Source organism: Lytechinus pictus, chromosome 11 (assembly GCF_037042905.1).
Source record: "Lytechinus pictus isolate F3 Inbred chromosome 11, Lp3.0, whole genome shotgun sequence".
NCBI lineage: Eukaryota > Metazoa > Echinodermata > Echinoidea > Temnopleuroida > Toxopneustidae > Lytechinus > Lytechinus pictus.
The window spans coordinates 20492328-20519192 of NC_087255.1; the positions used below are offsets into that span (position 1 = coordinate 20492328).

Here is a 26865-nt window from a genome sequence, read left to right on the forward strand (position 1 = left end):
TTTCTTGCAATGCCCCAATATTTATCTTTTGTTAAAGTAGGAATACTCCTCGTGGGCACTAATCCATGTTGAACTGATTCTTGACCAGTTGTCTAGTCTAGTATTTTCTATGCTCTGATTTTCTGTTGTAATGTAGGAACTTCCCATTCATCTGCTGGCCATCCAGGACAAGAACAGGCTGCAGAAGTTCTTGACCGACTGGGAGGTCTTTGACAATCTCTACAACGAAGACTACAGCACAGTACTCCTCAAGTACTGGAGAGAGGCAAGTTTATCCTAAACCCCTTTTAACCCTAAATCTCTCGGGGTATTTTGATTCTTGTCATTCCCGGGGGGGGGGGGCCATTATGGCCCCCCCCCCCTAAGATCTCGGCAGCTGATCGCGCGAGCGACGCAAAAATTTGCACGCTGGTAGTGGGCGATGTAATCTACAAGGCTGTATGGTAAAATTTTCCAAAATAATGAGATTTTATTTTATATGAATTAATTATGCTAATTTATGCATAAATCATACCTTTTGCTCTAATTCACTAAATAAAGCTCCTAGAATGCTAATTTTTGGTAAAAATATTCTTTGTAGCATTCTTAACAATCGCAATTCAAAAAAACTTCGGTTTAGAAATAAATTTCTTATGTATTTTATTGTTTTATGAATTTCTTATGTATTTCGTTGTTTTTTTACTTTTTGTTTTTTATTGTTTTTTCAATGGAAATCGTTCCAGACTTAATTCTGATCATAAACAAGGCAAAATTAATTCAGTTTAATCAGTAAAAGTAGAAATAATGATACATTTATGAATTTTGGCTAAATACACAATTTGCATTGGATTTGTACATGAAATCACGTTTATGAGCAATTTTGGGTCTGACATGCACTTACATAATGTTGCGTAATGTCGTAACCGCGTACCCGGGCGTCACAAATTTGGTCTCAAAATTTGCGCGAGACTTGAAAGTAAAAAGTCAGTGAGCGGCGAGGTCAAAAAATTTCGCGCAGCAGATATATCGCGAAAATTGTCGAGGGGGGGCCATTATGGACCCCCCCCCCCCGGGAGAATTAGGGTTAACTCTAAAATGATTGCCCCCCCCCCCTCAATGTTTCATGTTTGCTATTATTTTTTTGTCATTATTCATGATTTATTTCGAATTGTATCTCGTAACCAGTGGCTGAATTGTACATAATATACATTTCTAGAAAGATACAGTCACGGTCATGATAACGTGACTGTTTTTAACAGAAATGTGGCACAATATAAATGCTGTGGATCAAGAGACATAACATTAAAATCCATCATAAAATGTCATATGAATAATCAGAGATAAACTTAAGATAATAATTTTTTTTTTTAAAGGTGAGAAACTACCGTATTGATTATAAGGTAAGATTGCGAACAAATTTGGCTTGGAAACTCCAGTCACTCCCTTAAAATCTCAGGTATTAATGCTAGAATGGATTTGGGATTCAATTTTACACATTCCAAGAGTTGTTTCAAAAGGCAGGAAGCTAGTTTTCATTTTTGTGGTCCCAAATTGTGGAACAGTTTGCCAGCTAGTCTAGTACGTCGGTAGAATCTTTTAAAAGACATCTAAAAACATATCTGTTTATAGTTGAAGCGTAAATTTATTGAGCCGTATAAAGTGCATAAAGCAGTTTTAACTGACTGTGCACTATATTAGCTCCAGTTTATTATTATCATGAAATGAATGTATTTTTTGTTGTGTATGTTTTAGGGCTTTGGTGCGGAATGGCAGGGTAAAATGCTTGAGAAGTACAAAGAATCGATGCAGAAGTTTGCTGATGAGCACGATTCAAGGGAAGACATCGCCAGGAGATATGAGCAGGTTTCCAGAGTCATGTAAGTCACTGCTAGTACATGAAACTGTCCTTCCAGGGCCCCGTTTTCATGACATAGAATTTGATGACTTAATTGCTCTAGGCCAATCAAATGGCACCATTTCAAGAGTACATAGTGTGTTGGAATTGATGACAAAGCATATGAAATGAGTAAAGAGTTTTTTTTTTCAAATCCCATTGTACAAGAAATAAAAGTATTGGCATATATATTGGAAATTGGTTGCAATACAAAATGTCTGGGTTAAATGTATTAAAAAGAAAGAGTAAAATGAAAAGGTTTTTATAAAACCAAACAATTTTCCAGAGATAAAAAAAAATATTTTGATATGATCCTGCAATATCTCAAGACAAGGATAAACTCAATGATCAGGTTGGATTAACAATGCTGATTTTGATTGATCCCTTAGCAACCAGTCCGGTAAGCACATGGAAGCCTTAGCACTGCTTGAGAAGGCAATGGAGATAGAACTATCAGAGCTAGGAGCAAGACCTGAGCGCATGGTGGAGCTTTACCATCTAGCATGCACAGTCTATGATGAGGTAAGGTCTGGTTTGAATCTATTACATAAAACCAAACAATTTACCATAGATAAGAAAATACTTTGATATGATCTTGCAAAATGTCTGGAATGAGGATTAGGCCGAAGATAGGGTTGATGCCTGTATTGACCATATGGGGGCGTAGTGGTCTAGTGGTTAAGACCATCGTCTTTAATCTGAGGGACGTGGGTTCAATTCTCAGAACATTATTCAATTTGAAGCTATGGTATATTGCTCTAGCTATTTAATTCCTCTCAAAACTGTACACAGTGAAAATTTCAAATCAAAGCTGCCAATGAGTAGGATTTTATGCCATTTAGTAAGATTTTAAGGGGAAAGTGACACTGAATAGGATTTTCCCCTAGAAATGAAATTTTTGAAACTTCTAAAGATGACTTTTGGTGTGTTTTTCAAAATTTTAGAGAAAAATAGGATTTTAGGCTTGAAGATAGGATAAAAAGAAATAAAGAATAGGATTTTTTTTATATACAATTAAAGGTTAGCAGCTCTGCTGAAGTAGCATAGATGTTATCGCAGTTAAAGCTGTTCTTAGCAACCACCTGTGTAGAAACGACACCTGTCTGTAAAGACCGCAGGTTTGGGTTCCCTTGGATAAGATATCCCATTAAAACATTTCCTCATCATTTTGTTGCGTCGTTTCCAAACACCCTTAGATAAACATTTTGGTGCTCTGCATTGGTGCAGAAACGCCCTTAAGCGATGCACTTATGGGTGATGCTAAGGGCGTTTGTGCGCCCATGTGATGTGCAAAAGTGTGTTGTTAAGAGCGTTCTTGTACAGACACAACGATTTTGGAGGTGGTCTTTGTAAACATGTTTTACATAGGTGTTCCCAAAAAATAGATGCAGACTGATACCTTAATTGAATTAAATATTTTTAATGCATACATTTTTGTTTTGAGGAGGAAGATATATATGGTTGATTGAAAGCTTTTTATATATAATACTTTGTCTATTAACAGAAACTGAAGTTATATGAGTATGTTGATCCTGCCCAGCTAAAGGAACTCAGACCCGCTATTAACTTTGCTCGCAAGTCAATCGCCATCAGAGAGACGTTAGAAGGAGAGGTCCACAAGGTTTGTTGATATTTTACCAAGTATTTGTCTTTGAACCGTTTGACATGCTAAGGAAGTAAACAAGAAAAAGAGAAATAAGTTGAAGAGAATTCAGGAGAAGAGGAGAGAAAAAGGAAAAGGGGAATGGCATGGGAGAGGGCAGAGGAGGAGGAATAAGGAAAAAAGTAGTGGGAGAGGAATGTGAGAGGTAGCTGAACAAGGGAGGAGAGAGGTTGATGGGAGGAGAATGGGAGGGCATGGGAGAGGGGAGATGAGGGGGTGGCAGGGACAAGGAATAAGGAAAAGAGTAGTGGAAGAGGGGAAAAGGGAAGAGGAAGGAGAGGGGAGAGGAGAATAATGAGAAAGGTTAGGAGGAACGTGAGAGGTAGCTGAACAAGGGAGGAGACGATGGACAAGAAGGAGAGGAAGTTGGAGAAGGATGAGGATTCTAATTAATGTCAGTAATATAAGCGTTAGAATCAAGTTCATAGCACCCAAAATTTATTAATTTAATCTATGTCATTACCGGGGAACATGGAAGAATCAAATAGTCTCTTAAAAGGATCAAGACAAGTTGACCTCCTTAATGTGAAGTCGAGTCATGTATCGTACAGATTCCAAGGAATGCTGGCCTACAGTTATATAGCTTGAAATATACAACTGTTCTTGGATGAAATGTGACTTCAGATGAGCTGTATTGCTAGAAGAATTTATTTTTCCAAGATGTTGTGTAGCATGTTTGTTAGAGTGTTTACATGTATTTACTGACTCCCATGTGTATTTTCTTGGTGTGTAGTACAAGCATGGTCGTACCTTGATTCAGCTTGCTTTCAACCTTCAAGCTTGGATGGAGTGTGGTGGGGACAATGCCCTGAGCCCGGTTGAAGCCATTGCAGAGGCAAAGGTCACTGTCGTGAAGGCAGTAGATATCTTCAAAGAGGTGAGGATACCAAGAAGTTTCATTCTAACCCTACCCCTGAAAAATATCCAATAAGAACTCGCAGCTTCTGAGCCTTTAAAGTGTTGTCGACTTGACTACATGGCGAGAGATTTTTTCTTACGTCGACTTAATTGCCTTATTGTGTCGACTTGGCAAGTTATTTTATCTTGCAATGTTGATTAATAGCATAATTATGTCATGACGAGATTCGTTATCTTGCCAAGTCGACACGGTAAGATATGTTATCTGCCCAAGTTGACAAATAAAATCTTGCATGTTGACATGGCGAGATATTTATCTTGCCGAGTCGACTTAAAAAAGTTATACATGTATGTCAACATGGCGAGATACGTTATCAAATCGAATGATACAGTTATCTTGTCATGCTGACACATTGCTTTTTAGCTATACCAGTAGGTATTTAGATTAGCTATTAATAATATACAGTCAATAAGAGACCATGCAATGTATTGGTCAGTTCACTTTCCCTTTACCATTACCATCCAATTGACGTGACCAAGAGCGCTTCTCAAACCATGATTCTCTGCATGATTCACTTATACATGAAACTGAATTACAGGTGCATTACCAATGTTTAGAAGGGGGGTCTTGTATCCACACAATTTTCCCTGCGAAGAAATGACAGAATGTTAAGTCAAAATCTCTCACAGATTAGATTTTCATTTTTATAAGGTCAAAATTGTTGTTCACTCACGACTAATTATTCAAAGTTTTTCCCTATCTGCCATGTTGTGCACCTTCATTTTTATTTATTTTTTCCCTTTTTTTTTTGGGGGGGGGGGGCTCATTAAGCTACTGAGGTGCATACTGCACCCCCCCCCCCCCTTGAGAATAGCCTAATCTATTAAAAACTTACATTTAACTTGACCCTTTCCCCTTTTTTCCACAGCTTGGTTCTGATGGTCATCTTGCGGATGCGACAATGACCAAAGGTGTCCTCGAAGAGAGAGGGTGTCAAGAGCAAGTTGATGTGAGTAGACTCCTCAGATAGGATGTGAAATAATGGCCCCGTTTGCTCTAGAGACATCCATGTTTGACAATCGTTTGTAGATATTTCAAAGACCTCAAGATTCTGTGTGTATTTCAATAACTTTAAATCCTTTTGCTCTTAATTTTATCATCTTCTCTCCTCTCGTTACTGCACCATGAGGAAATTTCATATGTCAATATGACACACTCTCTTTTGTTTACTTATTCTATTGTTATTCAAATGATATTGTCAGTAGAAGTAGAATAATTTTCTCCATAAGATATTACACATTCTACATCAGCAGTGTCAATTTGTGGGGTGAACATTGCAAGCATATTATTCTAGATGAACCCATTTATTCAACAACACAATTTCCTGTTTCCAAGGCTAGCTCAATTTGCTATTTGGGACATTAATTAATTCTCGTTAAATCATCTTTGGGGCAGTCAAGTTTGAAGGAAAAGAAATTGCAATTAGAAGCCACTATTGATGTGAAGAATGATATCACTTTTTCTTGTCCGTTTCAGCTGTACATGGAGGCTTTAGACCTTTGTCTTCAGGCTTATGGTGAATTCTGCGTTCTAACCAGTCGACTCTATCTCAATATTGGCATCATGTATGAAGATAGACGGAGCTATCGGGAGGCCTATCACTGGTTTATCAAGTGGCAAGATGTCTGTGAAGAGGTAGGTCAGATCTGTAAACTCCATGGCCTGTATTCCAAAATTGAGTTTAACTCAGACCATGGACTATCTCAAAGTACAGATTATACTTTATGGCCCGTATTCTGAACTCGGGTTTAACTTAGACCATGGTCTAACTGTGTGCTAAAATTATGGGAAGCCAATAGTATCAAAATTTTTATAAAGTTGTGTTTCTTATGTTTACTGTGCCCTTTTCTGATTCATCGATGGTGAAGACAATAATCTATACTTCCTAGACTATTGAGAATGATTTGAGAGCCAAATGAGCTGAAATATGATATCTCTACTGTTAGTGATTTATGGAAGAATCGGCTATCCATACGTAAACCACAACTTTAAACCTGAGTTTGAGTTGAACCCTACTTCAGAATACGGGTCCTTGTTTCTTATGCCTAGTGTTCTCTCTCCTTCAGTAGTGAAGACTTATTTATTTTAGTAATTGTTTCCAGACAATTATAATATCAATTTTGAATGAGCTGATGAAATGTCTGTGTACTATTTGACAGCTTTGTCACAACTGGGTGTCTATAGTTAAACCACAACTTTAAACCCGAGTACAGAATACGGGCGCGTGGTTGGTATTCTAATAGCCATAGTTTAAGTTGACCCTTGGTTATCTTAACACTTTTCTGGAGTGCCAGTTGTCGACTCCTTCGCCAAGTGAAACCCTGCAACAAATAGCAGCCAATCAGAATTGAGGTTTTCACCGTAATTGCCATAGGGATTAATTTACCAAAGTTCTAACCTACAAAATGAACCCCAATTTATTTCTCAATAGATGTAGCTGTTGTATGTACTGGCTTTCCTGTAGTGGGCCGGTGTGGAAGAGATCGGGGGTGCATTTCATGAAAGTACTTGTCAGGCGTTTTATCTGACAGTTACTATGGTAGCAGTGGCTAAGGAAAATTGCTGACAACTTGTCAGACGAAAATGTTGATGAAACGCTCCCCTGTGGTGCCTTTTATGAAAGGACTTTTCCTGTTTTATCTGACAATTTCCATAGTAACAGTGCTTCTGAGCCAATCACGTTTAAGAAAAGTTGTCAGATCTGACAACTCGTCAGACAAAAATGTTCATGAAATGTTTCCCAGATGCTGTACAGTAATAATGGTAATAATAAGAGGCAGTTATATGGCACCATCTTATTAGAAATGTTCTATTCCGAGGCTCACAAGAAAAAAGAAAGAATAGGAGAGTTTGAATGAGTGTCTTAATGCCAAGAACTGATGCTGTTACAAAGATGAGTCTCCAGTAAAGATTTGAAAGTCTTCATTGATGATATGATTCTTAAATCGAATGATAAATTATTCCTAAGGAAAGGTGCTGCAGCAATGAAAGCTCGCTTTCCATAGGCTACTCGTGTTTTGCGGATCCTTAGGAGAAGCTGGTGTAATGATCTCAGGCTATGAGCTGGTGTATAAGGCATGACAAGGTCTTGTAAATATTTTGGTGTGAAACCGTTGAAGTCTCTTGTTCTTAAGATTTTTTTAACCTTTCCTACAGGTATTTGGATACCACCACCCGCGGACTCAGCGATGTCGGAACTGCCTGAAGGAACCCAGGTATGTCTACGTAGCGAGACAGGTCGAAGCAGAAGAAGCCAAGAACCGAAGAAACGCAGAAAATGGTAACGAAGCCGCTGAAGACCGTGGACTCATTATCGGAGACGATCATTCAGAGTATTCAGATTCAAGTGATGGAGATTACTAATGATATATTCAAGTACTCAAAGAGAATTTCCTTGTGTGTGGCATCCACTCGGTCATCCAGGTTTTAAACGGGATCAGTTCCCGACTACGGGGGCGGCCGGACTCGCGCCCACAGCGAACACCCTCACCCCCTCCCTCAATCTTACTCTGTTTGGTGCATCCTCCTCCCTCAACCCAACCCTCCTCCACCACTTGCTTCTTCCATGTCTTCTTTGGTCGCCCACTTCCCTTTCTACGGGATGTCTTGGGTAATTGCGTAGACTCGACAAATTCGAAATGTCCTGACCACCGAATTCGGCCATTCCCACAGGCACTGTATAAAGAGGACCCATATCAGGAAATACGTCAAAAGGAAGATCCGTGTCTGTTTCGCAGGAATCCTACAAACGGCCTTTCATTACTGATTCTCAAACTTCATCATTGACAGAATGAAGGGGAATGCAGGAAAGAAGCTATGAGATTAAGATGCAAAGTGTCTTTATAGTGAGATTCCTGCCAAAAGGCACGCCACAGACTTTTGAAAAGGCGCCTACCCATGAGGCTAATACTATACCTTATTCTTACCAAGAGTAATACCCCACTTGTTAGTCTCTTTATTTATATCTGAAGGAATAAAGCATTGTGCAATCCCAGCCATGGCGTAATTTCCTTCGGCAAGAAGTTTATCCACATTGTGCTGCACTCGACCCAGGTGAGGTAAAGGGGTACCTGGCAGGAATTTATTCCTTGAAATGCCACCGCACTGTGAAAGGCTGCGGGGCTAAAGCCAGGGTAATAATATCCAATTAAGCGCATAGGGACGCATTTGGCAGTGATATGCGCTATATAAGCATGTTGGTATTATTATTATTATTGTTGCCCTCCGTTCGCCTCGGGAGCTTTTCATGAAACAAATAATCAGTGATTTTTCCTGACTTGTTATGAGCTACCAAAATTTTTAGATCTGGTTGTCTCAGGAAAATATACTGGAAAAGAAATACAAGATACAGCTTCATGAGTACACTGCTTGTGTTAAGTTTTTGTACATTTATGTCTTTCATTAGGGAAGGGGCATTTGATATATATGTTATTAAGAGAGAGAGAGAGAGAGAAGAAGAAATAGAGTGATACACGTGTGTGAGAATGAGTTCCTTTGTTATGAAGGAATGTCAAAGATTTATTCTGGAAGAATTGTTGTAACATAACAACTCAGGAACCAGGATTGAACATGTAAAAATATTGATGGCTATAATACATTGCTTGTCCTAGGGAAGTAGTAAGCGAGCTATTGATATTCTGAATCAATTCATTTACTTTTTATGTTCTTAAGCCTGGCTCACACCTCTGCAATTTGGGCTTGTGTTCAGCTGCGAATTGCCTGAAGGCAAGCAATTGCCTGAATGCAAGCAAATGCAACCCAAGCTAATGTCAATTCAGGAGACTAATTCAGAAGCCTACAAGTAGCAACGAGTAAATGCTAGCAAGGAGGCATGAGTACAAGCATAAACAAGTTGCTTACGCAGGCATTAAGGTGCCGTTAGTGCTCGAATTACCTTGAATTGCCTCAGTTACTGCGTGCAACTTTGTACGAGTTCTGATGAGCTGTTTGGCAAAAGTTTGATTGCAACCAAAGATTCTGCTGGGTAGTATGCTGTGTTAGGCTGCGTATTCGTATTTTGGGCTTATGCAGCTTAAAACGCAAAGGTGTGAGCCAGGTTATAATGGTGGAGGCTCATAAATACGTACATATTGTTGCTTGGATGTTTTAACCTTGTATCTCATAATTTTGAAAAAGATTTGAAAGAAGCAGTTGGAAACCTCATACTGTCTAAAAAAAAAAACATCTCCTAATACCTGGGTCCCATAACACGAAGATTAGTGATTAAAGAGAAATGCCAGTAGTTGCAGTAAACACTGATTTCATGAGAAAGTCTGTAAACCAGGCTTAATTGTCAGTATATCATCGAGGATCTAGATCTGGTACAGTTACATAAACTGAACTTTGTGAAATCTTGAAATCTACGCTGAAAAATGTTCACACTGAAGATCACCAACACAGATAAGCGCACGTGGGACAGTGTATTATTATTGCCTTGAATGTCAGCCCGACGCTTGACCCGAATCCTGTGCTTATTTGCTGATTTCTCAGCAATTACACAATTTCTTCCAGAATTCTTTGGCACATATGTTTTATTTATACAAACGGACACTGGTGGTCATTTCATTGGATTCTTTCCGAACTCATTTTGATATGGTTACCACAACTGGCATTTACCTTTAATCGTACTCTTGATTTCAAGATTGATTGTACATTGTAGTCAATGGAATCAATCATAGAAAATTGTTCTATGATCATTGCTAAGCTATGTGTTACTGGCCCCTGGGACCCGTTGTATAAAACGTTTTGCCATAAAAATATCTGGCAAATAAACAAAAACTTTGGCAAACAAAATTATGCCATTGAAAATCACACATTAAAAAACTCTGACAAAAAAATTGCCAGACTTTTTCATGGCAAAAGTTTTTTGCAACGGGTCCCAGGAGAGGCAAAAGAAGGTTTCTACTAATGTCAGAACTCTATAATTAAGCTTTTTCCGATCTGTCCCAAAAAAAGTTAAATTTTGAGGTACAAGGTTGAACACCCCATCTACAATAACAATATGTTTCTCTCATAATTTAATACTTGTACTATTATCAGGCATTATGTATATATTATTTTTCATATTCAGATGATATAGACGCGTAAACAACAAACTTTGAATGCTGAGTTATGCGCCTGACTTTCTTTTAACAATGTGATGATATAAAGCTTATATGCTTGTATGTTATGTAAAGGTATATATAATAATCATGATTACATTCATGAATGTATATAATGTATGCAGTTTACCAATATTTGTGTGTGTTTTTCGTAAGTGAAATAAATTCATTTTCCAACGAATCAATGAGCATTATTCACATGTGCAAGAACATAAATAAAGCTATAATATGTCGTCAGGGTCATTAATGATTAATTCCATGTTTGTCATACTAGTATTGCCCAGTTTATAATCCAAGAGCATAAATCAGCATTGCGCAAGGAAATACTTCAAGCAGTTGTTTGTTTTCAGGGTCTCCTGGACACAAAATTTAAGGATGAATCTTGTCAAATAATTCTATGTTATACTAGTACTCCCTTTATTCAAACCAAACATAAGTTTCAGTATTTTAATTTTTTTTGCAGATGATGCTACTTGTTTGTAGTCTTTCTTATTGCATTGACAGGTATGCTGAATTACAGGTTGATTATATATTTTTTTATTAAATATTTTTAAAGCCATAATAAATAACATATGGTATAGGATATATCAAGTTTTTCAGCATTTAAGCCTACATACGCATTTGTACAATCATAAGCTGATAACTTGCGTTGCTGTTCTATTATGTAATATATTATTCTGGTTATCCTCGGACTTGAATATAGTTTCTATACAAATGTATATACATGTACATGAAATTATAAAACGAGAACTGTTGCTTTTGAAAACTAGTATGTATGTATATTTTTTATCATGTTTGTAATCCATCTAGTGTATGTACGTCATAAGGTTGTATTTATTTTAGTTTTCCATTCTCTTGATATACTGATTCATTTGAAAGTATTGTTAATTTTGAGAGAGAACTCTAATACCTGATAGTGAGTTCTGAAAATGAACTTGAAATGTGTTAAAGATGACTTTCTTGGTCCGTGCATGGGAAGTTCACTCAAAGGGATGGTCCAGGCTGGAAATATTTTTATCTCAATAAATAGAGTAAAATTCACAGAGCAAAATGCTGAAAATTTGATCAAAATCGGATAACAAATAACAAAGTTATTGAATTTTAAAGATTTGCATTATTCCGGTGAAACAGTTCTAGGCATGTCTTTATGAATATTCATTAGGTGGGCTGATGATGTCATATCCCCACTTGTTCTTTTGTATTTTATTGTATGAAATTAGGTTTATTCAAAATTTTTCTACCAAGAACTCAACTGATTAAGTGCATTAGTTATTTATTGCCGCAACTTATTTCATCATAATGGAGACACATCGTTAACACATGTATGAAAAAATGAAATGTGTATGATTTCATGTAATAACATAAGAAAAAGGAAAGTGGGAATGTGACATCATCAGCCCAACTAATGAATATTCATGACGATGTGCATAGTACTGTTTTCACAAAATATAAACTTTAAAATTCAATAACTTTGTTATCCGATTTTGATCAAATTTTCAGCATTTTGTTCTGAATTTTACTCTATTTATTTAGATATAAATATCTTCAGCCCGGACCATCGCTTTAAGCATGGCTCACCCCTTTCTGTTTTGGGATTGTGTTCGGCTGCAGATAGCCTGAACGCAGACAAATGCAGTCAAACGCAACGCAATGAAATGAGCAGATATGAGGTCAAAACGCTGACTAAAACAGAGGCCTTGCTTAGAAGTTCGAAATTTGGCAAACATCCAGAACTGAACACATCCAAACACAACCAAAATCAGACGAACAAGAACAAGCAATAATGAGCGGCTTACGCTTGCATAAACTTATTTTTAGTACTCGATTTACCTCAAATTACCTCACTTTAATGCATGCAACTCTGTACGAGCTCCGACGACCTATTACGCAAAAGTGTGATTGCAACGAATTATTTTGTTGCATAGTATGCTGGGTTAGGTTGCTTATTGCTTTTTTTGGCTAACGCTGCTATACACAGCTTAAAACACGAAGGTATGAGCCATGCTTTTATAGATAATGAAATATTCATGCGTATGTTCTCAGCATGATATATTGACTGCATGCCTTGTCAAAGCTACACAATTTTTTTTAATTTTCTGGGTCGATGGACTGAATAAGGAAATGGTTTCATTTGATGCATTTAATTCTCATGGACTGAGATGGATAAAGAATGCGTGTCTTGAATGAAGGTCAGTTCTTTCTAGTTATTAAGATGATTTCATTATTGTGCCTCATATTTTAGGACAGAATTCAGTCACAAAATTTGACAGTAAATATATAAAAACTAGGTAAATGGTAATATATAGTTGTGGCCCGCAAGGTACTTATATGATTTACCTACTGTAGCAAACATGTGTTAGTATGTTATATTGAAATATGTTCATTTTAAGATTTTTAACATGATTTACAATCAGTGAGCTTGGAATATTAATTTTGTAACATAACGTTAGATAAATTTTCTTTTCTATTGTAGGCTTTTTGGAATATTTAAATGTTACAATCTGAATATTCTTGTATTCTTGCAAACGTTTTTGTTTGTCCCATTTAAAGCAATGGGTCAATATCGTCATAAAATTATGTTACTTTTTTCCCAACATTTCTGTGGGATTTAGTTTATGTTTGGAAAGAAACTGACTTTTTGTATATTTTGGACACTTACAGTTATCTAGTGATTATTCCCCACTCCCTAGCAGTGAAAATGTATGTACTTCATGTTGGGATCTTGTTTTTAGAAAGGGGAAAAAAAACAAAATATTAAACAATAAAATCTCTTCTATGATTGTATTTTATCTCTAGGTCTTTATGTATGGAAGTCCCATCTCTCTTACAATCTACATGTGTTCATTTTTATTCCTCCTTCGTTCTCCCCCCCCCCCCCTGCCTCTTTCTCCCTCTCCCACTCTGTCTTTATGTCCCTCCCGCTCTCTCTACTTTTTTATCTTTCCTTCTTGATATCTCTTATCAATTATTTTTTTCCCATCTGTTATACTGAACAAAGTACAATGTATAGTGTATCATTGGAGAATGCAGCTTGATAAATATTGTTAAATTATTTTTTAGATCAATTCAGTTAGTGAACCCGATTAGGTTATCAACTCTGGTAAAAGGAAACTAAACCATTAAAGAATATTGGGACAAAAAATAATTGTGTCTTGAATTTCAGGGCTGCTGCTTTTTCTGGGACACTGTATTTTTACGAGTAGAACAGTAAGCATATTGTACATGTAGCAGCTCCTTGTGCTGTAAAATACAGTTTTCTGAATACCGTCCAGTCTTTCAAAAAATAGTCTTATCCATAAAAATCTTGAGCAGTAGACCATTTCGGAAAGAGGTTATAAACTCAAATTGAGTATTCTGTTGGAACTAAGGGGTCAAGACTAATAAGATAATGACATGATTTGCTCTTTGGTTTTGGTAAGTCACACAAAATGTGGCTATCACTATTTCAATTCTTATATTATTATTATTATATGAATGTGTATGCCCTAAAACAGTTTGGTATGGTGTGGACGAAAACGTAATGAAATGTGTTTTAAAGGATAAATTTTGCGATTTAACATGAAAATGTATTTTGATTAAAATTAATTAAAATAGAATATCTGTGTAGTTTTTCTATTCCATATAAAACCTAAGCACGTGGACTGTGCTGAAAGTTTCAGGATATAATCTTTGTTGCTCCTTGATGTCTAATTCCTAACTTTAAAAGGGTTAGTGGCATGAGTGTAAGTCGAAATACAAACAGATTTCTGGGTTGACTAACCTGCTAATTAGCTAAAGTTGAAATATCGAAATATTGACTAGCATTGACCAATTTTTGTTAACAAGCATAATATGTGAATTTATATTTTCATGGCATGATTCAATATCAGTTATTTGAATTTGTCAATGCATTAAAATAACATTTAGGACATAAAGACATACATAACCACATGCATAACTTCTCAAGAGCCTACAGCCTTATGAAGACCCCTTAACTTGGACAGTTCCATGATATTTTCTCTGGCGACAATTGCTCCTATGGAAAATCTGCATGTTAAGCCCAAGACATAACCTTCAAAACTAAATAAACCATAATCCTTTTTTATCCTTTTTTTACATTGTTCTGAGCCAAAAACTCTTATTATAATCTCAACTCTTACCCTATTCCCTCTGAGATATTATGAATGGAGCAAATGTCGCCGGAGCAAATGTCATGTCACTACTGTTTCCAGGATTTCAAGAACAATGCCTTTAGTTTGAGTTTGAAATACAATTTGGCTGTGTTAAACCAGTCTATACGAGGAGCATTAGGTATTGAAATTTGCTGCAATAACCGACCAAATACATTTGATTTTATGAAAAGCAGAGTTGGCATAATGAGATCAGCGCGAGAATAATGGGAAAAAAATTCTGAACACTTATTTCGATTGTGTAATTTAGGGGCATCCTGCTTTGTCGTTTTTTATTCCCTTCACATTTTCCCCTTTGTCTTTTGATAAAGGAAAATGACTCCCGTAGGCCCTAAATCTTTTCCTCTCATAATTCAAGAGGTTTTACCTACCTCCCATGATCATAAAAGGGTGGGATGCAGTGGCGTAACAGGCGGGGGGGCAAGCTGCCCCCCCCCCCTGGCGGAGCTCACCGGGAAAATAAAAATAAAAACGGGGGGGGAAAAAAGGGGGAGGGAAGGGAAAGGGAAAGGAAAGAAAAAAGGGGAAAGGGAAAAAAGAACTAAGAAAAAACATAAAAAAGGGAAAACGGAAAGATAACGGGAAAAGGAAGGAAAAAGAACAAGTGAGAAAGAACAATTCGCCCCAATATACAAATATATTAGCATGATTAGTAAGACAGGGAAATAAATTAAAGATGACAAAAAGGCAAACAAAAGCGGGAAATAAAGGCAGAATGGAATTATCCAAAATCTAAATTGGAAAATAAAGAATAGGGACAAGATAACGTACACTACCGGGCTGCCGAGGATTGAGATAACGAGCGGGAAGAAAAACGGATGGTATATAGCATAATGTCGTATGAAAGTCTATCATAAACTTGCTAAATCTCCAAAGGCTCTGTCCAAGAGTCAAGACCCCGTGCAGTGGGGGCTCTTCATCTGTAACCTTTAATGGGTTCTATAACGGGCCCCTATATGGACCCTTCCTGCATTAAGCTTTTTTGTTGAAGCACTGGCGTACCGGGGGGTGGTTCCACAGCCATGGGGAAATAAAAGAAAATAAAGGAGGCAGTGAAATGAGATGAATGAAAAAAACATATGACATGATATTTCCTATAATGATGTAAAAATCTATCACCTAATTAGAATTTCATTTTAACAGACCATTTTTTTTCTGGCTCGCTTCGCTCGCTGGCGACTTTTTACAAATTTTCCCACATTTGCTATAGTGTGCCCCTCACAATATTTGGATGATTACGATACACAACTGTATTGAATTTATGTGTTGTGTTAAAGCTATATAAATATACACGCAATTTGATTAAAATAAGTGGCCATCTGTAAGGTTTAAAATGGCTTTGATATCAAGAGGTTCCGGGGCTATGCCCTGGACCCCACCCATAAAGCACTGTTATATGGATGAGTTTGGACCATGGCCCCCAAAAGTTCTACAACCAAACAACAAAAATGAGGAAAGAAAGGAAAGTGTATTATATTTTTTCTGAATATCACGTTAAAATCTATCTTCATGTTAGATTCTCATGAAAAGGTGATTTTTTTATCTCGCTCGCTTCGCTCGCTCGGGTCCTATATTAAGCTACTTCTTGCCAGAAGCGCCATACTCGGCCCCCTCGAGCATATAGAGCTTCGCCCTGATGCTCACAATCATAACAAAAATCCTGTTCACCGTGGCGTACAAAAAAGAGAGAAATAAGGAAAGAGAGGAGGGTGAAATATGATATCATCTTTTTAACATTATGTCAAAATCTATCACAAATTTGGATTTTTGCAATAAAAATGTCACAAAATTTTGCTCGCTCGCTCGCTCGCTTATATATATATATATATATATATATTTGCCCGATACGCCATATCGCCCCCTCAAAATTTTTGCCTTATGACGCCATTGCCTGTTCCATGATATGACCGGGAAATTTTTGGCTCTTGCCCCCCCTGGCCATCGACCCCTGTTACGCAGCTGGTGGGATGGTAGACAAAGACAGTTTTTAGCGTACTCGCCTCGTCCATCGATTTTTGCTCGCGACGGGTGAATTGTTTGAAACTCGATTTGAAAGATTTTACCCATTAAATTATTCATAATCTTTACCTTATTTTCCATCTTGTGTTACTTTAATTGATTAAAATATACTTTCTTTTCAGTAACTCATCTGATACTTTATGCTCCCATTTGATACATTATGTTTAATATGCTGCCTGTGTCAGTTATACGACCGTCTTCTGTGCTCCGAAATGTATCTGTATTGTTATTCTTTATAGGCCGAGTGTTCCTTTATTGATTTTTGTTCAATAAGTGATGCAAAACAACATGACCAATTTCAGGGATCCATTATCACAGATATCCTGCTCCCCATGCATCCCCACCCATGGAAGTATAGTAGCCCTTGAGAATGAGGGAGTTGGCGGCTGGGGTTTTGAGAGATGGAAGTGGACTGAATGTTACGAGGAGCTGTGCAGTTTGATTATAAATAAGAGACAAAAGATTCCTGTCTGGTCCCTACGTTCATCCCACTCTGGTTGCCTAGTTGTTTCCAAATCAACAAAATCATGTGGGGTATGGTTTTTCGCTATCGCTGGCCCTTTTCGCTGGAGCGATCTTCCCCTTCCGTTGACACATGTAAATTCTTTAGATTGGGGACCCCCTGCTGAGATTTTCCGGCGGACGATCTGTTCCCGTCGTACTTGCGAAAAGCTTCTAATGTTACCTAAAGACGCGTCTATCCAATGCTTCCTACTCTTAATCAATTACTCCTCTAGTTTTTATCATTCGATGTGTATACTTCCTTTCTCTTTCTCTTCTTTTTTTTATTTGTGCCTTGGGCACTCTGCAGATCGGATAAATCTATTATTATTATTCCTCTAAACAGGATCGCGGAAGTCCGTAATTTTTCTTGAATAACTTTGCTCTAACAAAAAGCAACAAGTTATTTCAAGTGCAACTAAGAACTTTACACTACTAATGTCCGTGAGTCTTTCTCATCAATCTGGTAGTACCCAAGATAGCTGCCTTCTGAATGCCGTACATCCGGAAATGAGGAGAGATCTTGGTTATGCAGGCTTCCATTCCCTTCTTCACCATTCCTGAGTGACCAATGATGACTGGTGCGACCTCTGCCTTCACGTTCCACATCCTCTCGATCTCAATCTTTAGGTCTTGATACTTGAGCTGTTATTATCATTATTATTATTATTATTAGATGAGTACAGACCGAAGATTGAAATAGCCTTTGGCGGTAAAAAAAAAAAAAAGAATTTGAACATTGAATGGAAAAGGCATTTTTTAGACGAAATAGAAGTCGTGAACTATCTTAAAAGGCGACAAATAATTGAGGATCGCCGTCACTCTGTACCAGAGCACCCGGCAGGAAGATCCTGCGGGTTGCCAAGCGCAGGGGGTCTTGCCTGCGTACAGAATTTCAAGGGTGAAAATAATATCTGAAGAAAGATTTAACCAGCAAAACACTGATAATTTCACGAAAATATGTTAAACGGTGATGAAGTATTTAACATTTTGGCATTATATTGTAATGTCAGTTACATTCATGTCGTCATGAATATGCGATAGGTGGGCTAATGATGTCCCCACTTTTCTTTTTCCTTTTTTCATGACAGGAAATCATTTCATATTCTGATAAATGTGTGTAAAAAGATGTTTCCCTTGTGACAAAATAGGTTTCAGCAATGATTATCTCACACAGTAAACCGATAGTTGTTTTTACATTCTTGGGGGACTAAATGTGATTAGCAGTGGCGTAGACAGGTTCGTACACCTGGGGGGATGACTGGGCTGCCAACGCTAGTGAGGGCGCAAAGCGCCCGAGCGAGGGAGCGAAGCGACCGACCGGGGGGAGGGTGTGGGAGGGGGGTGTCCCCCCTCCCACGGTAGGGAGCTTTTGCAATTTTGAACTTGAAATCGTGCAATCTGATGCATACTTAATGAGGTAAAATAACACACACAAGCGCACGCACACACACACATACTCACACACACACACACACCCTCACACACACGGGTGCGCGCACCACACACATACTACGCCTTGAATGGACAGACATACATCGACAAGATCTACACACCGTGGCATACGAATACAGAATGGACTGACACATTGTATTGCATATTGAACCACACTACGTATTTATTTATCTCTGTGAATTTTGCTGTTACACCTCTTCAGAAAAAAAACCAATGTCAACTGTGTACACGCAGGTATAGTCTTTGTTGTCTTGATATGGGTATGTGGTTATGAATGAAAACAGCCTCTGTGGCCATTTGTGAATAGAACACATAAACAACAAACAAATAACAATATGTCTGTTCATTATAAAGCATAATGAATACGTACATACTATGCTTTTTTTTACCTCAAAGAAACAGGCATAGTATCCATAGATGGATATTGGCTGGCGGCTCATTAACATACAGATACAAAAAACATAAACAGTATCACTATGATCCATGGAGTAACAATACTGCTTTGTAAGTTTGTGAAGAAATCGGAACCATAACGGCATTGCATCGTTTCAAATTAGGGCATTATTTACTTCTATTTGATCTCAGTCTTATAATAGTAATAATAATAATAATAATAATAATAATAATAATAATAATAATAATAATACAAATAAAAAATAATACTAATACAAATAATAATGCTAATACTAATAGGTTCCTTTTATCTCGCATTTCAAGACAGGGTAAATTCACACTGCGCTTTACATGAAATAAACTTCTTTAAACATTTCAAACTTATGTCTTCATGCATCAATCAACATACTTTAAATGAATACAAAACAAAGTGCATCTTAAATAAAACAAAAATAAATAAATAGTTAACAATACAGAAAAGATAACCACAAAATACTTGTAAGATTTTCTTTTTCTACCGTCTGAATTGGCTTTCACTATGTGAATGCGGCTAATAACAATAAACACAATTACAATAATGATGAGGATTATTATCATCATCATAATTATTATTATTATTAATATTATAATTGTTATCATTATTATTACTATTATTATCATCATTATGACTTATTAAGTAACCAAATATCATTCCCCAAAACCTGGGGGGATGATTGTACATGCCATCCCCCCCCCCACCTTGTGAAGTGGGGGGATGCATCCCCCTCATCCCCCCCCCCCCCCCCCCCCCGTTGTCTACGCCCCTGGTGATTAGACATAATTTCATACATTAAATACATAAGAATAAGTGGGGAGATGACATCATCAACTCGTCAATTCTATATTCATGAGGACATGCATAGAACTGTTTCTCCAAAATAATTCGAAACTTTGAACTTACATAACTTTTTTTCATACCTTCTCCAATTTTGAAGACATTTGTAGTGTTGAATTTGTCTGATCTGACTCTGAGGTTTAACTCCAAATAATTTCCAGCCTTTAACAGCACCACGTGGTACCATCGCGAATTCGTAGATAAATATATCTTGCCTTGCCATGTAACTGAACTTTAAGCTTATAAAGCTCTTTTCATAAAGCTGTTCGTAAGTTAAATGCGACTTTAAGAACGACTGGTGAACCTTTCTTACATGTTAAACCATCGCCAATGGTGTATACCGTTCACCAATAGAAAGGATCACCAGTCGTTTTTAAAGTCGATCTTAACTTACGAACAGCTTTATGAAACACCCATCATTCAAGACTGCCCGAAAGCATTTTTTTAATTAAAAAAAATTAATTCAATATCCGAATCATTGATTTTTAGTTACGATCCTTGATAAAAGGTTGCAAAAACTGGATTTAAGGGAGGAAAGACGAGGAGTTTTAAATTCAATACTTACTTCCAATGAATTAAACTATACAAAAAAAAAATCTTTCTGACAAAGAATTGAGAGTTAATAAAGAATATGTCAATGTTGCATAATATGAATATAATAAATACTATAAATAAAATTGATGAAATGTAAAGACATTACATGAGGAAGATGAATTGAAATGAGACCCTTGGTAAATCACACACAAAATATTTAATGTGAAATAGTGAAAGTATATTGCATAAAAAATAGAATTGCATAAATCAGAGCTCTTAGATTTTGAGAATGACACTACAATAAATAATGATTGGGAAATAGCTATTCGTCAAGAAATGTCATATATCAACTCTTTCGAGCAATAGTAATAATGTTATGCTTTTATACATCTTTATTGAACTTGAGTCCGAAAAGCCCTGCAAGAAGGGCTTGTGACCTGCCCTTAGACGTGATAATTATTATTCTGCATACATTCAATCAATCATACAATAAGCAACCAACATCTTCAAGGTGTTGTATACTAGTACTTGCACTTGATTTCAAATTTACCTTTCAAATTCACAATTGCAAGCAAATCAATTTGAACTTTTTGTTTGAAAAAGGGTAGACTAGCAATTGACTACACTTAATGGCAAGACATAATTGATTGGGGGCCACTAAACTGACTTGCAATCGATTGCAAGTTGTTTGCAAGAAGACTGAATTGTAAGTTATATCGTTATGATATTATGTCGATTTCAACACATTTTTATCTCTGTAGGCTTATCAACCATCGTGTACTTTTTGACAGATGTTGAGGAGTCACGCCATCATACCCGAGAGTTGGCTTGTCAAACATCGTATAAATTCTATTATCGAGTGAATCCGTGAGATGGATAATAGCTAAATGATATTTTGTTTTTAATCTATTCGAATGTCGATTCCCTTTTAGATATAAGTATAGAAAGAGATACACGTAAATATGTGGCATGCGGGTGGGTGCGGTCTGGGTTGGGGTGTGTGCGTGAGTGGGTGGGTGGGTGAAAAAAAAAGAAGAGTGTGATGTATTCTGGAAGCTGTGTAAAAATTGACAAATGTATCCACGGTGACCTTCATTGTGTAGTGAAACCCTTTTCTTTGTTAACTTTTCATATTTTTGTGGACCAAAATGACCTCGATTTTGTAGATTCACATAGTCGTAATGATCGTTTTTGTATCTGGTCTGGTTCGGGTTTCTTATCTCTTCTCTTCCCATTTTACTCTTCTTCCTTTAAACTTGTATTGTCTTTTTCTCTTGCACTGCATACTTTCATTCCTTCCGTTTCCCTCTTCTTGCACAGCAACAGGAGCAGGAGCATGGCGGCGTGCATGTCTATTCTTAGCGTATCTAGTGTAATTCTTCCCGGCTCCGACGGCTGATATGTCTGACTTTCCATTCAGCTCGTTATGCAACGATGACCTGTTGTCTCTTTCATCACAACACGGCGCTACGTTAGAAAACCCCTATTATGATGCTTATATAAAAAACTACCTGAATAATAATACTGCTGATCTTAACTCAAACTTTGACCCAAATGACCCATGCGGGCAGCTTAATACTTCACAGTATTTTACAGAACAAAACTTTAAATCTTTCATTAATTCTAGCAGTCTTGAAGAAGATATTTTTCTTCTCCATCTTAATATTCGTAGTGCCAAGAAAAATTTCGACAAATTAAAATTATTTCTTGATAATAATCAGTTTCCCAAACACTCAATCATTGGATTAACTGAAACGTGGTTTTCGGAAAATCCTTGTTCTCTTTTTGAACTCTCTGATTTTAATCTAGTTGTTAATAACAGAACTCTTAGACCCGGTGGTGGTGTTGCACTTTATATACCCCAACAATACGAATATAATCTTATAAATAATATGACTTTATCCAGTGAATCTTTAGAATCACTCTTTGTAGAAATCATCAACCCAAAAGGAAAAAATCTGATACTGGGAGTTTTATACCGACCTCCAAATTCAAATACTCAACATTTTCTGGAAACCCTCAATGAGTTTTTAATCAATCCATTTCTTAAAAATAAAGAATGTTTTTTTATGGGGGACTTCAACATCAATTTAATAAATTGTAACACTAACAATACCTCACAAGAGTTCCTCGAAATGTTCTTGACTAATTCTTTCTTACCACTAATTACTAAACCAACGAGAGTAACTAGCACTTCTGCAACTATTATAGATAATATTTTTAGTAATGTAACTTACCCTACCCCCACAGCTGGTATAGTCCTTAGTGATATTTCTGATCACTTTTCAATTTTTGCGAAGTTGTCTAAAAATAAACTTTTTAAGAATGAATCATATAATACTTCCTATCGTAAAATAACCGATGATAGCATTTCCCATTTAATTAATGATTTAGACAATACAGACTGGTCGACCATTTTTGACTCCACAGACGTTGATATAGCTTACGATTCTTTTATAACCAAATTAAAGTCTTCTTTAGATACCCATGTTCCTCTTATTACCAACCGAAAATCAATTTATAAAAAGATCCCAATACATCCCTGGATTACTAAATCTCTCTTACGATCTATTAACCGTAAAAATAACCTTTATTACAAATATATCTCTAAACCAAGCGAAAACTCTCGCTCTAAGTACACTTGTTATAAAAACACCCTTACCACATTATTACGTATTGCCAAAAGGGAATACTACACTTCTAAATTAAACATCTACAAAAATGATATGAAAAATACATGGAAGATTATCAATAATGTACTGAACAAAAAGAAAAAAAGCTCTACAATCACAAAAATAAAATCAAACAATACTATCACAGACGACACTGATATAATCACAAGAGAGTTTTATTCGTATTTTTCAAATGTTGGCAACAACTTGGCTAAAAATATTCCTCGAACTAACAAATCTTTTTCCGATTTCCTCGACGACCCTAACCCCAATTCCATGTTTTTTAATCCTACTGATTCGATGGAAATATTAAATATAGTTAGCAATCTACAGAATAAGAAAAGCCCGGGGTACGATGGTATACCTAACTTTCTACTAAAAAAAATTATTGCAGCCATCGTTGACCCATTAGTACATATCTTTAACACATCTCTTAGCACTGGACGGGTCCCCAATAACATGAAAATCTCCAAAGTCATCCCACTGTTCAAAAAGGGTGATAGCCAACTCGTTTCCAACTATCGTCCAATATCTTTACTAACCTCACTTTCTAAAATTCTAGAAAAACTTGTCCATACCAGAACAAGTGCTTTTTTCAAATTACACAAAATTTTTTCAAACTTCCAATTTGGATTCCGTGAAAACCATAGTACTTCCCATGCAATTTTATCATTTATTAATAAAGTCACCACTTCCATCGATAATAGTTGTCATACTGTCGGTATCTTCCTGGACTTCTCCAAGGCCTTCGACACTATAAACCATGAAATTCTTCTTCATAAACTACGTCATTATGGAGTTAGAGGGAAGGCCTTGGAGTGGTTCAGGAGCTACCTCACTGATAGGACCCAATTTGTATCAGTAAATAATAACATTTCATCTACTCTTCCAATTACTTGCGGTGTCCCCCAGGGTAGCCTACTAGGCCCACTTCTTTTTATTACTTATATCAATGATATAAAAAATACATCAGATTTACTTTCATTTATACTTTTTGCTGACGACTCCAATATTTTCTTTTCCCATGATGATATTAACCAACTCGTTAGAATCATAAATTCTGAACTAACAAATGTTACAGATTGGATCAAGGCCAACAAACTTTCGCTTAATCACCAGAAAACAAACTACATGCTTTTTAGTAATAAAATCAATACTCTACCAGACAGTATTTTCTTTGATAATTTCGTTCTTAATAATATTTCCACTACCAGATTCTTGGGTGTCCTTATCGACAACAAATTATCCTGGAAGCCTCATATCGATAGTACATGTAAAACAATTTCTAGAAATATTGGAATTATTAATAAACTCAAACATTTTCTCCCTTCTCGAACTTTGTTAACACTATACTACACACTTATTCTACCATATATTAATTACGGAATAATTGCCTGGGGATGTGCAATACAAACACAACTAAATAGAATATTACTTCTCCAGAAAAAAGCTCTAAGAATAATTTTTCAAACACACTTTAGATCACATACTGATATCTTATTTTTTGAAAATAACATCCTCAAAGTAAGTGACATATATCTCTTCGAACTAAGTCAATTTATATTCAAATTAAGCAAGGACGATCTCCCCACTATTTTCTCAAATATGTTCCATAAAAATGCATCCGTATACTGTTACCCAACAAGGCAACGACAATATTATCATCTCCCATTAACAAGAACTCTATTTGCAAAGAATTCATTTGTCTTTTCCGGGCCTGCCTACTGGAACTCTCTGCCTCAAGATTTTAAAGAATCCCCTAATATAAATATTTTTAAACGCAAACTGAAAAAAATGTTAATATTGCAATACTCGTTGCAAGCAGATCATGCTGAATAACTGAATATTATTTGTTATTACTGTTTTCTTCTTAAAATTGCAACTAGCCAAAGTACCTGCTCCTGCTGCCCGCTTTCTTTCTATGTTATGTACCCTGCACTTCTCTGTCCCTCCCCTCTTCTCCCCCTCACATTCCCCCTCTCTCCCTAATGCTATTTTTTTGTAATGTAACTAAGTTTATTTAGGGGCTTGCCTTTTGTACAAGCTTTGCTTTTTTCGGCAAGACCCTCCGTTTTACTTTAAAATACAATTGTCATACAAGGTAATTTTATTTATTGAATTGTGTTCCTTAAATCTAAGATTATGTGTTATGTATATTTTATTACGTCTTGCATTATTTTCGACCTTGTTTTGTTATACTTATCATGCTTATGTTGTGAAACGGAAATCAATAAATCAAATCAAATCAAATCAAATCAGCACCCCCAGTCAAAAACATCGTTCACAGGGCCCTGCCATGGCCCTGGGAAGCAACACCCCCTAAAATTTCCTGTATGCGTTGTTATTCTCCATAGGCAGCACCCCAATGTATTCTGAAAGATGTGTAAAAATAGGAAAATGTAACAAAAACGACATTCGTTTTGCTTTTCAAATTTCTCTTTGTCAATTTGATCTCCAATTTGTCGTGAAAACCTTTTATCTGCTTTTCAGATTTACATTAGCACCTCAGTCAAAAAAATCGTTCCCAGGGCCCTGAGTCTAGCCCGTGTGGCATGAGACTATCCCAGAAGTAGGCCTAGGCCTACTGGCTTGTAGACCAAGTGAATGAGTGGCGTAACTACGGGGGGGGGGGCATGCGGGGGCACGTGCCCCCAATCGGCTGGCCAAAAAACAAAGACAGGGGGAATGGAGAACAAGGAGAGGCGTAGTTGAGGAAGAAGAAACTAGTGTATATTCTATTATATTAAGTTATTTATATTATTTTATAATATATTATATTACATAAATATTTTTCCATAACTTAATGAAACATATTTTTCTGAGGGCCTGTGACATTGTGTTCATCATTCCTGGTGCTCGCAATTTCTGTTAATGATATATATAATCCTGTTGTACTAAAAAATCCCGTTTTCAAGTCAATAAACACCATATACATGTATTTCCTCGCACTTCGAGTTATTGTTTTATGTAGTGACATGCTTCTCTTTCATTACTACTTAAAGAGATTGCCCCCTTTTAAATTCTGAATCTAACATATTCCCACTTAGTGCTTACGTTCGCATTAGTGGATTGGTGAGATATGTCTGCTCTTCATGAATTCCTGAAACCGTCCTTAAAATTTTCCCTTTACTGGTCTGAATACTCTATCAGAAATTCATCATTTAGTAAGTGAAATACGTATGGTCTTAGTGAATTTTTACAAACAAGCCTGAGAATGCCCTTCTTCAGGTCTGATTTTCAAAAATTTCAGCTCGCGCTTCGCGCTCGCAGTATTTGATTAGTGAGATGCATATCATTTTCATGATTACAATGAGTACAAAAAGTGCTTCATGTGTTTAGGTGTAATTCTTACAAAAGAAGCAAGGGCTTGACGCACGCATTAGATGACTGGTGAGATATGCTCTTCATTAATACCTAAAAACGAGTCCTTTTGTCCCTGTTTGGGGTTAATGAATACAAAAATTTCAGCTCGCGCTTCGCGCTCGCATTGTTTGTTTAGTGAGACAGGTACATATCATGATTACAAAAAATTGCTTATCTCTCTTTTTTAGGTCTTTATGTCAAAAAATTTCAGCTCGCGCTTCGCGCTCGCATTGTTTAATCAATGAGATATATATTTGTTTAATGACACAGTCCTTAAAATGCTTCTATTAGGTCAGTATACCTGGCAATTGAGCCAGTAAGTGACTCAA

General features: G+C 36.6%; 1 protein-coding gene across 1 annotated transcript in view; it reads left to right on the forward strand.

Annotated features, from left to right (window-relative positions):
• Positions 1-14152, forward strand: part of LOC129270960 (telomerase protein component 1-like) — a 41421-nt gene extending 27269 nt beyond the window's left edge. The window contains exons 17-25 of the mRNA XM_054908301.2: positions 137-265; positions 1732-1856; positions 2263-2395; positions 3378-3494; positions 4270-4413; positions 5324-5404; positions 5932-6090; positions 7612-11551; positions 12125-14152. Of these exons, the coding sequence (XP_054764276.2) occupies positions 137-265; positions 1732-1856; positions 2263-2395; positions 3378-3494; positions 4270-4413; positions 5324-5404; positions 5932-6090; positions 7612-7818 (1095 nt within the window). The 3' untranslated portion in view covers positions 7819-11551; positions 12125-14152. The remainder of the gene's footprint in view (positions 1-136; positions 266-1731; positions 1857-2262; positions 2396-3377; positions 3495-4269; positions 4414-5323; positions 5405-5931; positions 6091-7611; positions 11552-12124) is intronic.
• The last annotated feature ends 12713 nt before the right edge of the window (positions 14153-26865 follow it).